A 15182-nucleotide genomic window follows, 5' to 3' on the forward strand; every position below is an offset into this window, starting at 1 on the left:
CCCTCTACCAGAAGATTAAATGAACCACTTTACCTGCTTGAAAAAGGAATGATTCAGCAGGGTGCTTGCACTTGGCCTGTACAAAAGAGAATGAGAAGGGAATGAATCATCATATAGGAGACCTGAGTGTGATTAGCGTAAACGACACTGACTTTCTAACAGCTTTCCTGTGTCTTTACAAGCTCTTTACAAACACTCACCACCCTGTGAGATATAGGTCAGGATGATTCTTATTTTACTGAGGGGGGAAACTGAGGCACAGACGGGGAAGCGACTTAACCAAGGTCACATAGCAAATGAGTGAAGGTGGGAACAGAATCCCGGTCTCCTGACTCAGGACTGGACCTCAGCCACGGGCCTCACCCTTTTATACACAGTAGTAGAAACTTTTATCCTCTAGGCATCCCCAGGGGGGGTTGACAAAGGAAGGAGTTAAGCGCCTTTGCCATTAGAATCTGCTTCACAAGAGGCAAAGTTGTTGGCCAGAATGACCAGGTTATCCCCCAAAGATTTCTCAAAGTGCCATGGGATCTGTAGCTCCTTTCGTGAGACAGCAGCATGAATCATAGAAGATCAGGGTTGGAAGGGACCTCAGGAGGTCATTTAGTCCAACCCCCTGCTCAAAGCAGGACCAATCCCCAACTAAATCATCCCAGCCAGGGCATCCCAGCATGATTGAAGATAGCGCAATCAATTAACTGAAAAGCCATGTGATGCAGTTATCACAGGGACAATCATTGCCCTGTATACTCCTCTCCCCTGGACAGTGAAAGAAGCTATACACGGGGACACAGCAAAAACTTCTGCTAGCCAAATTATGAATAGCCTATTATAGGTACAGAGACGTTTGCCACAGAGTAAGATGACAATACATGGTCCTGGTGAACTAGAAAAGGAAATGCTGTTCTTGCTCTGTTCTCAGCATTTATTCACTGAAGTCTCAAGATGAGCTCTCCTGGCTGGAGAATGAAACTGCTTCTGGGACAATGAGGTCTAGTGAGAACGGGAGTTGCCAGTCCTGAGTTAGTTTCCCCAACATGCCACAGACTCGACGTGTGGCACTGGGCAAGACATTTAACCTCTCTGCCTCAGTTTCTCCACCTGTAAAATGAGGATAACACCTCCCAAGAAGCTTGTGAGGCTTAATAACTGAAATTCTTTGGGTTCTCTGATGCAAGGTCCTATCAAAATGCTACATATTCTTACGGCTTTCAGGCTATATATTTATAGCTATTCTGGACAGCTCTTTTGCCGTACATATGGGGCACCTCTTCACACAGCCATGCTTTTAATCAGAGATCACTGAACAAAACGCCAATACTGAGACTCAACTCAAAAGCCATGGCGAGAGATCGGGATTAAAACAATCTTTAAACCACACAGAGTCCACAGTTACAGTACCCAGGCCCCGAATGGTGTTTAGAGCAGATCTGTAACCAAGCATTCCCATTATGGCTGTACCGCAAGTCGGAATTACGCTGCAGGCACTGCTCCACGAAGTGATGGAAGTGGGGTGAGAAGGTCCGATGGTAAGGGTGCAGTGTTGACTCCCCATTGGCTGCCCTCACGTTGCTAACTGCCATCCCTTCACCAATCCCGGAGTTAGCACATGAGCGGGATGTTTTCATGGTCAGCTCCTCAGCCGGGATCGTGGTGGTGTCTAGCAGGCATGGAACAGTTCCGTTCAGCTTCTCCAACAGCATCTGAAATGGAATTGGATGAAACGACTCACATGCATGAGACAGAGCAGACACATTTAAGAGAGCAGGCAGGACTCTCTACAACAAATGTATTTAAACTTCAGATACTCTATGCAACAATCTTCAGTTGTGTCCTGCAAGTGGTCCAGGGTCTGCATGTGTTGTATGTTCATTCAGCATTACTCTTGCTGCAGGACTTAGACACCAGTGTCCTTAGTTGCTATTCTAACATAGATTGTATTACGTGAACTCTATGGGCCAAATTCCCTTCTCACACAGGGCCCGATCGTGAACGTTCCAGAGCACTCTCAACTTGTCAGCAATTCACAGTATCGGGCCTTTAACTGCTGTGGGGTTGCATTAAGTCACAGCAGTTACACACACGTTACAGTGCAGCATTTGGCCCCTTGCAGCAGTCATATTTGATGACAAGTCTGTAGGTCTCCTAATCCAATTGGCAGGCAAAGTTCTTAATTCTTTGTTATAACCTGGAATGATGCCACATCCAGCTGGTCAGGGCAAGGGCTGAGGTGGCTGTAGGGAGATCAGGGCACCTCTACTTTCATATTAGCTTCCCCTGATTTTGGATAGTTGTTCTCCCGGAGCACCTGTTGGATCCTGGTTCCCTCAGCAGCATTTAGACCCCTTCATTCCTGCACCAAGGTTTCATGAAGTGGCTCAATGTGAAAGTTGATTTGGGTTAAAAAGCAGAAAGGGGAGAGTAGATCAGGTGGAAGCAGCATGCCCAGGCCCCCTTTACATAACAAACCTCCAATAACCCTACACTTATCTAGGAATACACAGAACAATGCTTTCTGTTTGAGAGTGATGTTATAATCTGGACTGGACAGCAGAGCTCAGGAAGCATGAATGCTCTAACTTGGCACAGGTGACATGTAGCAACCCATGTACCACTGCTCTCAGTAACCTGTGTGCAGAAGGTTGTTATAAAATGTTAATCAAGTTCTGTACCTGGACTTTTCTAGCGGTAGGATGGTACATTAGAATCATAGAATATCAGGGTTAGAAGGGACCTCAGGAGGTCATCTAGTACAACCCCCTGCTCAAAGCAGGACCAATCCCCAACTAAATCATCCCAGCCAGGGCTTTGTCAAGCCTGACCTTAAAAACTTCTAAGGAAGGAGATTCCACCACCTCCCTAGGTAATGCATTCCAGTGTTTCACCACCCTCCTAGTGAAAAAGTTTTTCCTAATATCCAACCTAAACCTCCCCCACTGCAACTTGAGACCATTACTCCTTGTTCTGTCATCTGCTACCACTGAGAACAGTCTAGAGCCATCCTCTTTGGAACCCCCTTTCAGGTAGTTGAAAGCAGCTATCAAATCCCCCCTCATTCTTCCCTTCTGCAGACTAAACAATCCCAGTTCCTTCAGCCTCTCCTCATAAATCATGTGTTCCAGTCCCCTAATCATTTTTGTTGCCCTCCGCTGGACTCTTTCCAATTTTTCCACATCCTTCTTGTAGTGTGGGGTCCAAAACTGGACACAGTACTCCAGATTAGGCCTCACCAATGTCGAATAGAGGGGAATGATCACGTCCCTCGATCTGCTGGCAATGGCCCTACTTATACATCCCAAAATGCCATTGGCCTTCTTGGCAACAATGGCACACTGTTGACTCATATCCAGCTTCTCGTCCACTGTAACCCCTAGGTCCTTTTCTGCAGAATTGCTGCCGAGCCATTTGGTCCCTCGTCTGTAGCGGTGCATAGGATTCTTCCGTCCTAAGTGCAGGACTCTGCACTTGTCCTTGTTGAACCTCATCAGATTTCTTTTGGCCCAATCCTCTAATTTGTCTAGGGCCCTCTGTATCCTATCCCTACCCTCCAGTGTATCTACATTTCTAATCTGTTTTTCAAGGTGTGCCCCAGAACCCTACTAGTGTTAAATGTTTCCCTGGGAGGGTGACACCAAGATGCTCCGGTCAATCTGCAAAGGAGGACTGACTTATTTTGAACTGAATGGACCTGCTCCTGCTCCCACTGAAACCAGCAAGAGATTTGATAGAGACCTCAATGGGAGCAGGGTCTTGATTGGTATTGGAGGAGACTAACTGTAATGATCTTCAATTCTGTCTACTGCACTGTTTGTAATATCAGATTCTCACGTTTTATAGAAATCCACACAACATGCGGAGAGAGGTATCCCTTCGAGTTATGGATTTGATTAAGATTAACGGAATGGCTGTAGGAAGAAAGGCATCCTCAAGAGGGGAAAAAAGGGAAGGTTTTATTACACATTAAAAAACTCCAAAAGGTGTCAAGTCAATCAATAATAATCCTACAACAGAGGCCTTCAGAAGAAACTCCATATTTTGAAACATTTAAAAGAAGACTGGAGACAGAGCACTAGAAAATTTACTATAGGGAACAATTCTGCGCTGGTGAGGAGATAACCTAATAGATCTTTTCCAATGCTAATTTCTATGTATGCCTTTATGTACCTCAGAGATGCAGCCTCTGGTAGCGTGGAAGTCAGCAGTAGTTTAACAGGTAAAAAAGGAAAGAAAAGAGGCGAGGGTTATTACCCTTACTTTTGTGCAAAGAGTGCCATTAGAGATCTTTCATGACCTCAAGAGCTCAGAATCTGTCACATCTCATTACAAACACAGCTGCCGCCAATAACTCGGTTCCTTGCATTTAAGTATTATTGACAGATACAGAACTCAATTTCCTAACTCCACAGCATGCAGTTATAAGGCTGGGGTGGAAGGAGCGCCCAAGCAGCTTGTAAACCCTACCTGAGTAGCAGGCATATCCTTGAATGGGACGTGTCCATTTGCCAGTTCACAGGCTGTTATCCCCACACTGTAAATGTCGGATTTTGCATCATAACCCTGGAGATTCTAGAACCAAAGAGCGGGATGGAGAGAATTAGCTATAAAGTCAGTTATGTGTTATGCTTATCCTTGCGGGAATCTGATCAGGTACCTGAAGGGGAAGGACAAAAACCAAACAATTAAACCAAAGTGCCCTAGTACTTGTAGAAGTTTCACTACCAAGGCAACAAGGTTTGAGGTTGTTTGTTTTTAAAAGAAAATGCATCTGTCTCAGTGTTGGTGATCAGTTTCTTTGGAAGGAGACAGAAGGACTGCCCAGTGGTTAGGGCACTAGCCTGCAACTCGGGAGATCCACGTTTAGTTCCCTGCTCTTCCACTAACTTCATGTGTGAGCTGGGGCAAGTTACTTAATCTTTCCATGCTTTAGCTCCCTATCTGTAAAATGGGGATAATAGCACTGCCCTACCTCACAAGGAGTTTGCAAGGACAATTAGACTGTGAGGTGCTTGGGCACTTGGTAATGGGGGCCAGATAAACACCCAAGATACATTCTATTAGATACACAAAGAGAATGACCATTTAATGTAATCCGTAACACAGAAACTAGTATTTGGGGAGAGCTCCATGCAGTTCCCCTCCATTTCACACAACTATGCAGACTCCCCTCTGGAGCTTAGCCCGTGCACTGGTGCAAAACTCCATACCCGGCGCTCTAGTACGGACCTTTCTGAAGGCTTATTTTGCCCCCATTGAACACCCACGTCCCCCTCAGGCCGGGCTGATTACACTGCTGCTTTTTTAAACAAAAAAAAAGAGTGAAGAGAATGAATGAAAACTCATCAGGAGGAAAAATGATGCTAAAAGTCTCTACGGGTTTAACTTAGCACAGCAGCTTTAAACAGTGAGCAGCTAGAAACCCACTTATCACTGAGCAGTGTCACAGAGAGCCATGGGAACAGACTGACAACATAAGGGAATGCGTATAACGAGATCAGAGACTAGCATTATTACACTCGTTAACATGCTACGGTGACCTCATGAGTGCAAGGCCTTAGCGACAGACCTGGCATTCAAGATTCCACCCAGCTTTAAGAAGTCTGTTTTAGCTGCTCTCCTTCCACCCCAGGTGCCTATCTGTGGGCGAATAAACCGTCTTCCTCCCAGTTGCCATGGAGAGACCACTGAATACAATGTCCTAGGGCAGGGGTTCTCACCCTTTTTCCTTTTGAGGCCCCCCCAACGGCTATAAAAACTCCATGGCCCATCCATGCCACAACAACTGGCTTTCTGCATATAAAATCCAGAGCCGGCATTAGGGGGTCGCAAGCAGGGCAATTGCCTAGAGCCCCATGCCACAGGGGCCCCCGCCAAGCTACGTTCGGCTTCAGCCTCGGGTGGCGAGACTCAGGACCCCAGACTTCAGCCTTATGTGGTGGGGCTTTGGCTTTTTTCCCTGGGCCCCAGCGAGTCTAACACTAGCCCTGCTTGGCAGACACCCTGAAACCTGCTCACTGCCCCCCCAGGGGGCCCCAGACCCCTGGTTGAGAACCACTGCCCTATAGAATGAAAAGATGCCTCTGGGTGCAACTCAGAAGGCTCACGTTCAGTGTTATGGGGGCAGTACGGCTAACGGGCTGCGCTTGCCACCAGGATATGAAATGTTAAGTTGACATGAATGGGTGTCTGGCATGAGGGTCCAGAGCAGTATGACCCACTCAGGACAATAGGCCAGTTTTGTCATTAAAATGCCAAAGACCCAATTCTCCTGCTTGCCGAATCAGAGTAGCTCCCATTGAAACCCATGGTGCGGGAGAATCAGGCTCCAAGAAGGTCTGTGCTGCCTTTTCCAAGAACCATGATTTTGTTACACGATCAGATGCTCTCCTCAGGCTACAAAATTAGCCTGAAAATAGTTCCTTGCTTCTTGGCAAGAAATTCCAGCAACAGTGAAGGAGGGGGGGGTCTCTGTCCACAAAAGTAAGAAAGTCAACAATGAGGAAGAAGAGGAGAGTGACCCATAAAATGACAGTAGTTCTATCCCATACCTGCTGTAAGACTTCAGGACTGAGCCATGGTAGGACCTTGATACTATACTTGGGGAAGTCGTGGACAACTCTGAGCCGCTGCCCGTGGTTGATCATGCTTAGGTTACTGCGCAGGCCTGAGAGGTACACCTTCCCATCCACAGAGATCAGGATGTGGCTGGCTTTCACACTCCTTAAAGCAAAGGGGATCAGAAGTAGGAGGTCAACACATGGTCAAGGATCATCTAACTTAGAAGGACTTTAAATTCCTTCCCAGCATCTATGTGAGAAGATTATTTTATAGGGATCCTGTACAGGATTTAAGGAAGGCATATTCTGAAGCCTAGGCACATTGAGCATCCAGTGAAAATATGTGACAGAGTGAGTACCAATAGCCTAGAATAATCAGGTTTTGAAACTTACGTCCAAGTATGTGTGGCAGCCATGTTAGTGTTTATCAGGAAAAACATAAATCTGATTAAGGGTCTGGAGGCACTGATTTAAGAGGAGAGATTAAAAGAGATAAATATCTGCTGCTTGGCCAAGTGATATTTGCATAAGCATAAATAAAGCCTCACCTCTTAAAAAAAAATAAATGCAACTTTGTACCATTAATCTAAAAAAGCTAGGAGAGAGAACTAAAAGTGAAAGTACCTGGAAAGCACGAAACATGTAATTCACTGGATGAAGGAATAGGCTATCACCTCCCTAACATGACACTGGGACTGTACAGCGAACAATGATGGAAGGATAGGAATAATGCAACCTGCTCATTCCCTTAGAGGTTGCGCTTGGATATTGTGTGATGTCATTACAACCACCATAAGATACAGATGGACCTGCTTCACTGAAGCCTCAACAAAGAGGTGTAAACTACATCAGAAAGACCCCCTGCATGCCAGGGATACAGAAGAATATTCACCCAAGGGAGGGCAGACGGTTGCCTATCCACTGGAAGGGGCAGCTTTAATTCCAATCTGGGGCTCCATGGAAGTTAGTATATCCCCTGAGTATGCCCTCTTCCCAGCCCCTTCCAACTTCCCTGGCAAAAAGGAAGATGCAGCTGTTTTCTGCCGTCACAACCTCCCTCCTCTCATCTTCCCACCTTGGGGACCCCATGGAAGGATTTACTTCAGCAAAAGCTTAACCTAGCCCTAAGTTACTACTACACTTTGCCTCAGGAACATTTTGCGATTTGCTCTTTTTAAAGTACTACTTCTGTGGTAATGAGAAGTCCAGGACCAAGGGCATGGACAATGAAGCTCTCTACAGCAGCAGCAGGGCAAGCTAGATGCAAGCCATATTCTTATTCCAAATCCCTTGAGATACCTAGTCCCAGCTGGATGAATATTGTTTGTAAGCATTTCCTACAGAAAGTAGGATAAGTGATAAAGAGAGTGATTTCCTTTTTACCTATGTACATAGCCCATATGGTGAATGTAGTCAAGAGCCTTCAGAACACCCTGGAGGATATAAGCAATAGCCAGTTCACTCATTCCATCCATGAAATGGGTACAGATTAAATCCTTTGCAGAACCTAAAGAGACAAAGAAACGTTTTTTGATGGAGCAGGAAAAACAGAGGACACTTCACCTAAATAAAGATGATTTAACAGAAGCTAAAGCAGCCTGGTCAGATAGCAGACGTATTCTCCTCTCCACCTACCATAAGCCATGAAGGAGGTCACTACCCATAGCTCATTGTCAGCTATGAAGGTTGCTTTATATGGCACAATGTTGGGGTGGTTGAAGAGTTTGGACACATGAAGTTCACCCTAAAAGCCAAAGGATATTTCAAATCAATACAAAATACATAAATACAAAACTCCATATATGGTACAGAGGGTCAGCACTCTAGGAAGGTTAGACTGGACAAAAGGTAGCACTTTAAGGATTGTCTGCCAAAACACTGACTTGAACCTTCTCTTCACCTGAGAAGTTCCTGTCTCTCCTTTTGCAGATAAAATGGGAAGATATGACAGCTAAAATAATCTCTCACCAGAGTTAGATTTTCCTGGCATGAGGTCTGTGCATAGGCAACAGTTGCTTAGCACTGAATTCAGGAGCTCCTATGTCAGTGCAACATGTCTGGCAATCCCAACTTCCAGCAAAAAGGAATGGTCATACAGGGACATTTTACATAAATTCAAAGAACACACATACTAAACCCCGACCCCAAACAGCTGTTCTGACAATCTCTGCACAAGGGCTAGTTGGTGTTTACATCATGATGTGTCAACGTTAATACCTATTTGAATGAATTTGCTGGAGAAGGATAAACAAATTATGGCATCAGAGCGTCTGTGTTTGGAACTTGATACAGTATTTCCTTGCACTAATCCTATTTTGAAACTGAGGAGCTCATAGGATGCTATTACAGCAGTTTGGTATGGAAAGATCATTGGGTTCTTCCTCTTCAAGTGCATCCTTTAGAAGAGAAAGGATTAGATGCAAGTCTTGATTTTAACCAGAAGAACAATCCCCTTAGAACAGTGGTTCTCAGTCAGGGGTACACATACCCCAGGGGGAACGCAGAGGTCTTCCAGGGGGTACATCAACTCATCTAGATATTTGCCGAGTTTTATAACAGGCTACATAAAAAGCACTAGTGAAGTCAGTACAAACTAAAATTTCATACAGATAATGATCTGTTTATACTGCTCGATATACTATACACATATATATATTCCAATTGATTTATAGTTCTATGGTAAAAATGAGAACATAAGCAATTTTTCAGTAACAGTGCACTGTTACACTTTTGTGTTTTTATGTTTGATTTTGTAAGCAAGTAGTTTAAGTGAGGTGAAACTTGGGGGTATGCAAGACAAATCAGACTCCTGAAAGGGGTAGAATAGTCTGGAAAGGTTGAGAGCCACCGCCTTAGAATAACACTCAGCTTTCATAGCACCTTCCACCTCGGACCTCAAAGTACTTTACAAACATGAATCACCTCACAACATGCTCATGAGGCGGGCAAAGATCCCCATTTCACAGTTCAAAAACCAGGCACAGAGAAGTGACTTGCTCATGACCAGACAGCGGCTGAGCTGGTTCCAGAGAACCCAGAACACTAGAAACTCAGTCCAGTGCACTAATCCCTAGACACTCCACCATCAGCTTCAAAATAATTTTAGATGTATCAGCCAACTAACATTTACAAAACTATAACTCAGTCTGAAGGACTATCTACTACCAGCACCGTATAATGGTTTATTTTTTAATTTGACCATTTCTTCATTAGGATAATTGGTCTTTGTGGGCCAGTAATGCAACTACTATGTTAAAGTTGTACAGCATCCAGATGCTTAGCAATGGGCACCTTAGAAAACATTAAATAACCTGAAGCTGAGATCCTAGGAGTCTTGTTCTTTCAATATACATGAAAGATGCTGTGCCCCATTCTAAAGATTGTAGCATCACCTGCAAGAATGTCACCATCTCATTGGTGCAAGCTTCCAAGTTAATCCTTCTGACTGTGACATACTCTCCTGATGGTTTATACCTGGCCAGGTTCACAGTCATCAGCTCCTCAAAGCCATGACCTGAAAAGAGAGAGTGAGATTAACCCCATAAGCGCGAATACAATTAACTATGTGTTGTGGGAGAGCTTCCATCAACACTTCCTCCTTAGCAATTACCCTCATTCCCTCTCTCACCTTAACTGTTGTTGATGGTCTTGTCTAATATAAAAATTTGCCTGTTCTACATCACCTTCCAATTTCAAGTACTCTACATACAAAACCAATTACTTAAAAACCTGCTGGGAGATAGGTCAGTAATATTCCTATTTTACAGATTTGCAAACTGAGGCCCAGAGAGATGCAGTGACCTGCCAAGAGCCATACAGGGAACAAATGGCAAAGCCAGGTATGAGACTCAAGAGTCCTAGCTGATACCCTTTTGCTTCAAGCTCAAAACCACGCCTCCTCTCATCTAGTATTTATCTTTTACTTGGATTGTAGGAGCTTCAGGACAAGAAACCCACCTTAATTTACTTTTTAGACAGTAATTTTACTACTACTAAAACAAAACAAGAAAGAAAGGATATTTTGCATTTTACATTTCAGAAAACCACCAGACAAGAAAAATTCAGTACCTTACAAAGGAAGCATACATGGAGAATGAAAATTAGGTGTTTTTCTGGGAACATTACCTATTACGGTGAGCAACTCATAACAGCTGCTGTCTGGTAAAAAGCTGCTCATGGTGTCCCTTTTAGGGGAAGATGCTATCGACTCGGAGCTCGCATCATTGGTCTAGAAAAGCAAGATAAAAATCAGAAACGGATATTAATTACATCTAGTAGAGAGATCATCTGTTCCACATTATATTTTTGCACATGCTCATAATATCAGGACATATCTGAGTATAAAAGCTAGCTGTGTCTGCTGTAAATATCTTAATACAAACTGAAACCCAGGAGATGTCTGGATTTTCTGGAACGAGGTATCTGCTTTCTATGACATGTAACCAAACAACATAATTTACCATCTACTATAAACCAGATGGTCTTTTTTAAGACACATGACAGCACTACTCCACCCCTTTGCAACAGCCACCTTTCTCCCACTCTTTACAAACTTCTGCATCATAATCTGTTTGCTTGTGCAGCAGTGACAGACTGAAGACCTGTCTATGGTGGGTTTTTTTGCACTCTGGCAATAAGCTTTTCCTGGCTGAGGTTGCTACTTTTCAGCCACTTATCCATTCATGCTCTCTCTGTGGCAAAGGCTGACAAAGTTGAACTTGTTTTGCTGCAGGAAGAAGCGATGAACCAACTAAGAAAAGCCCAAGATGCATAGATCAGACACACATGGAAAGAAGCTCCAAATGGGAGCAAGAGTTTAGCTGCAGCAAAGAGCTAGTACAAATGAACACAGGAGCAGCACTCCCACGTCTGCCAGCCTGCTTGAGGCTGCATCTTTTCACTACAACTGAGAGAGCTCCCTGCTATATCCACATGCACAAGCTGAAAAGAGAAATGTTCTTCTCTGTTCATGCTGACTCATGCTTAAAACTGATTAAAAACAAGCTGTGCAATTCAATACACGGGCATTACAGTCCAAGTTGCATTACAGGAGCCTGTCACAAAAACTGACAGATGATTTGATATGCACAAAAAGAGGCCGCAATCTCTGGCAGCGTTAGCAGCACAGTTGAATTCTAATTCTCCTTGGTGGGGGGTTTCAGAGGAGCAAGAAAAGTCTATACACAGTGTTCAGGCATGTTCCATTATTGCAGTGCATTTTGTCCTTCAGTAACGCTTATAGTTAGATGAGTGACACAGGGAGGCTCCAGATTTCTCTCTCTCCAACAGACAGACCAAATCTGTTCATTTTATGTCAACTTTGAATTAGGTGAATTTTTCCTAATCTGCCAGAAACACTAACTCCACCTGGGAACTGGAAACCCAGGTCTGTTCTTTCTGTCTCAGATCACCAGCCATAAATATTCTACAATCAGACTTTCCTAACAATTTTGCTATTGATGCATGCAGCAGGGAAAAAAAACAAAAAACAAAACACAACTCACTTTCTCGTAGCTGCAATGGAAGTGCAAACACACACCTGTCTCGGTCATTGAAGGAAGGAGGTATGATGCAATGACAAAGAGCTATTAAGTAACAAGAGGCTATTCTAACCATACCCACACTATGGCTTGGTCTACACTACAAAGTTCTGTCGGCATAACTATGTCAGCTAGGAGTGTGAAAAAAATCTCACACCCTAGTCAATACACCCGTGCCGGCAAAGCCCCTGGTGTAGATGCAATTACCTTGGCAGAAGCGTACTTTTGGTCGGCATAGTTAACGTCCTTTGGGGAAACGGTGCAGCTACCCTGGCAGAACTCCTTTGGCTGGTATATGCTGCATCTCCACTAGGGGGCTTTTGCAAGCATACTGTAGCTATTCTGACAAAAAAGTTCCATAATGTAGGCAAGCCCTAACCGTTTCTCCAACTGGGGTCTGCGAACCCCTGGGGGCCTGCAAGGGTACTCCAGGGGGTCTGCAGGCCCCGCTGATCAACTCAACTCCTCCCCCACCCTCCCCGCACTGCCTGCACACCGGGAGCAGCTGTTCAGCGGGATGCAGGAGGTGCTGGGAGGGAGGAGCGGGGATGGAGCACGCTTGGGGGAGGGGGGCAGAATCATATCCAGGGCCGCCAGCCCTCTGATCAATTCCTCCCCCTCTCTCCCAGTGCCTCCTGTACACCAGGGAATAGCTGTTCAGCAGAGTGCAGGAAGCGCTGGGAGGGTGGGGGAGGAGTGGGGATGGGGTGTGCTCTGGGGAGGGGGCAGAAAGAGGTGGGGAAGAGGAGGGGCAGTGGTGGAGCAGGGGTGGGAAGAGGTGGGGTGGGGTGGGGCCTGGAGCTCAACGGGAGGCTTCAGGGTCCGCAAAAAATTTTAAATTAAAATGGGGGTCCTTGGGTTGCTAAAGTTAGAGAACTGCTGCTAAAATATATTCTGAACACTTTAGTTATAACTTATTTAAAACAAAACCTACTCCATCTCCTAATGATTGTTTTTAAAGCATTCTTGATGCAAATATTAAATACTTGCTTCTTTAAGCAACAGCTGATAAGTACACTACTGAGAAGTAAAGGGGTCCTAGAAGCATCCTGAATCCACTGGTTCTAAAGACAAAACCAAAGTTTTTTTCAACACCCTAACATTAACAGCTGACACCACTTATGCATTAGAAAATGGAGTTCTCTTTAAAATGTTATGCATGAATTTGGCAAATGATTTTAATGTTATGAAACTGGATACATAAGCTTCCTAACTCCATCCACATACCTTAGTTCTAACCCGCAATGCCCTCTGTTATTCCAGTCCTGGCCTCGCTTCCCACAGAGCTACAAGGCCACCTCATTACTGAGTGCCGCATTCTCTAATATTACAGTTCTAGGCTCTGTCAATGCGCCTCCATCCCGAGCCAAAGCTCCATCACCTATTCCAGTTCTGGAGACTCCGGCTCACAATTCTATTAAATCTGCAGTGCTCGTGTTCCAGTTGTGGGGCTCTCTTAAGCAGATAGCTAGAACCTGTGGCAAACTGACTGAAGCTTTGGCAAGATGGATAAGTGTCCACTAGGAATTAGGTTTAGACCAAACTTATCTTCATTTGTGGCTTAACGCAGTTTTAGACTCGAGTCTGAAGAAGTCTTAAGAAAATCCGATTTGGCACAAAAACTTGGCTGGGACAAACTAGAGACTAACTGACAGCTTCTGAAACAATTATGCTGGCTAGAAAGGCAGAATCCCTAGAAAGTTGCAGGCAACAACACAGCTTTTGGAAAACTTCAACATTCTTTGATGATTATGTTAGTTACATGAACATATGATCCCAATTTTTCTACCACAATTAAAGCACTGGGAGTCAAGGAAACCAGCAGTTTACTCTTAAGCGGGAAGAGACAGTTTAGCAAAGGGTAAAAGTTTGCCAGAAGTCTCCAAGGGCATTGAAGAGAAATGAAAAAGAACGCATCTACTGTGCACTCACTCATCTGTGTTTTGGCCACATGGCAAGGCAGTACATTTATATGTAAATACACTCTTACTAGAGAAATGCTAAGGGCTCCAATTCTAATTTTAGGAACATGGGTGAATAGGCTGTAGCTTGTAAAACCTACTGCAATGCATTCATAAGATGTAGGCTGATTGTATAGATTATATACCCTGTGTGAGATCAGACACTGGGCCACTAGGTCTATATGAGATTATACTTCCAGCTGCTGATAAACTAATGGTCAAGAGGGGAAGCTACAGAACAGGCAATTTCACACCTGCCATTCGAACAGGAAAAACAAACTGGGACTAAAACGTTTCAAAGGTTAAAGTCGTGTTTCAACCAAACCAGAACCAAACAGATTTGACACTTCAAATTAGAGTAAAGAGATCAGTGGTGGAAGTTGACCTGATATCAGGAATCAGATGAAGGGAAAAAAAAAAAGGATGGTAGTACGGTATTCAAGCTCTGCTCATAATTCCAGAATGGCTGGTTGTTTCTGCTAAGATGATTGACAGTGAACTAGTAGACAACAATGGCATTATTGGATATCAGAGTCAACACACTGTTTGAGGGGAAGGGGAGAGTATAAACCTCAGAGATCTATCGTTTCAGTCAGCCTACATACTCAAGACAACATTGTATCAAAGGTCTGGAAGCTTAGTTTAAAATTAAAAAAAGCTGAAATACTGAAGAAACTAATGGCACCACCAAATACTAGCTCGATCCAACACCTGCTTGGAACTCAAAACCTTACATCAATGAACAGCCGAAGAGTGACCGTCACTAATAGAAACTGAGGAATCTGAGTTGTTCAAATTATTTGCACATTTTAAAATGTAACCTAACTAGAGTTATCAAAATACAAATTATTATTTGGGGCATGTAACCCTTAGATCATTTTAACCTTGAAAAATTTAAAAAGTATTCTTAAAATCTCTTATCCTCGGTGTCTAGGGCAATCAGTGCTGAATTAATGCATCAAAATGATGGAAGATTTCCCCTGTGTCAGGAATTGTAGATGGGAAAGATCCATCAGGTTATTGAGTCCACTATCCTTGGCCACTGAAAGTTTGTTTCCTACCATAAATTAGCCTCAGTTCAGATGAAGCATTCAGTTTTCTATAAACTTTCTACTTTTCTCCTGAAT

At 44.1% G+C, this 15182-nt stretch overlaps 1 protein-coding gene across 12 annotated transcripts in view; it reads right to left on the minus strand.

Annotated features, from left to right (window-relative positions):
• STRADA (STE20 related adaptor alpha) overlaps positions 1–15182 on the minus strand; it is a 31441-nt gene that overhangs the window by 2718 nt on the left and 13541 nt on the right. For 11 of the 12 annotated variants that reach the window (XM_078850768.1, XM_073326381.2, XM_073326384.2 and 8 more), the window contains 8 exons: positions 10680–10782; positions 9947–10068; positions 8190–8298; positions 7938–8061; positions 6546–6717; positions 4462–4566; positions 1462–1703; positions 34–76 (listed from right to left, as the gene is read on the minus strand). In XM_078850768.1, the coding sequence (XP_078706894.1) occupies positions 34–76; positions 1462–1703; positions 4462–4566; positions 6546–6717; positions 7938–8061; positions 8190–8298; positions 9947–10068; positions 10680–10782 (1020 nt within the window). Of the gene's footprint in view, positions 1–33; positions 77–1461; positions 1704–4461; positions 4567–6545; positions 6718–7937; positions 8062–8189; positions 8299–9946; positions 10069–10679; positions 10783–11155; positions 12387–15182 lie in introns of those variants that run through there. The other variant, XM_073326383.2, reaches the window with a different exon arrangement.

Source organism: Lepidochelys kempii, chromosome 27, assembly GCF_965140285.1.
Source record: "Lepidochelys kempii isolate rLepKem1 chromosome 27, rLepKem1.hap1, whole genome shotgun sequence".
Classification (NCBI taxonomy): Eukaryota; Metazoa; Chordata; order Testudines; family Cheloniidae; genus Lepidochelys; species Lepidochelys kempii.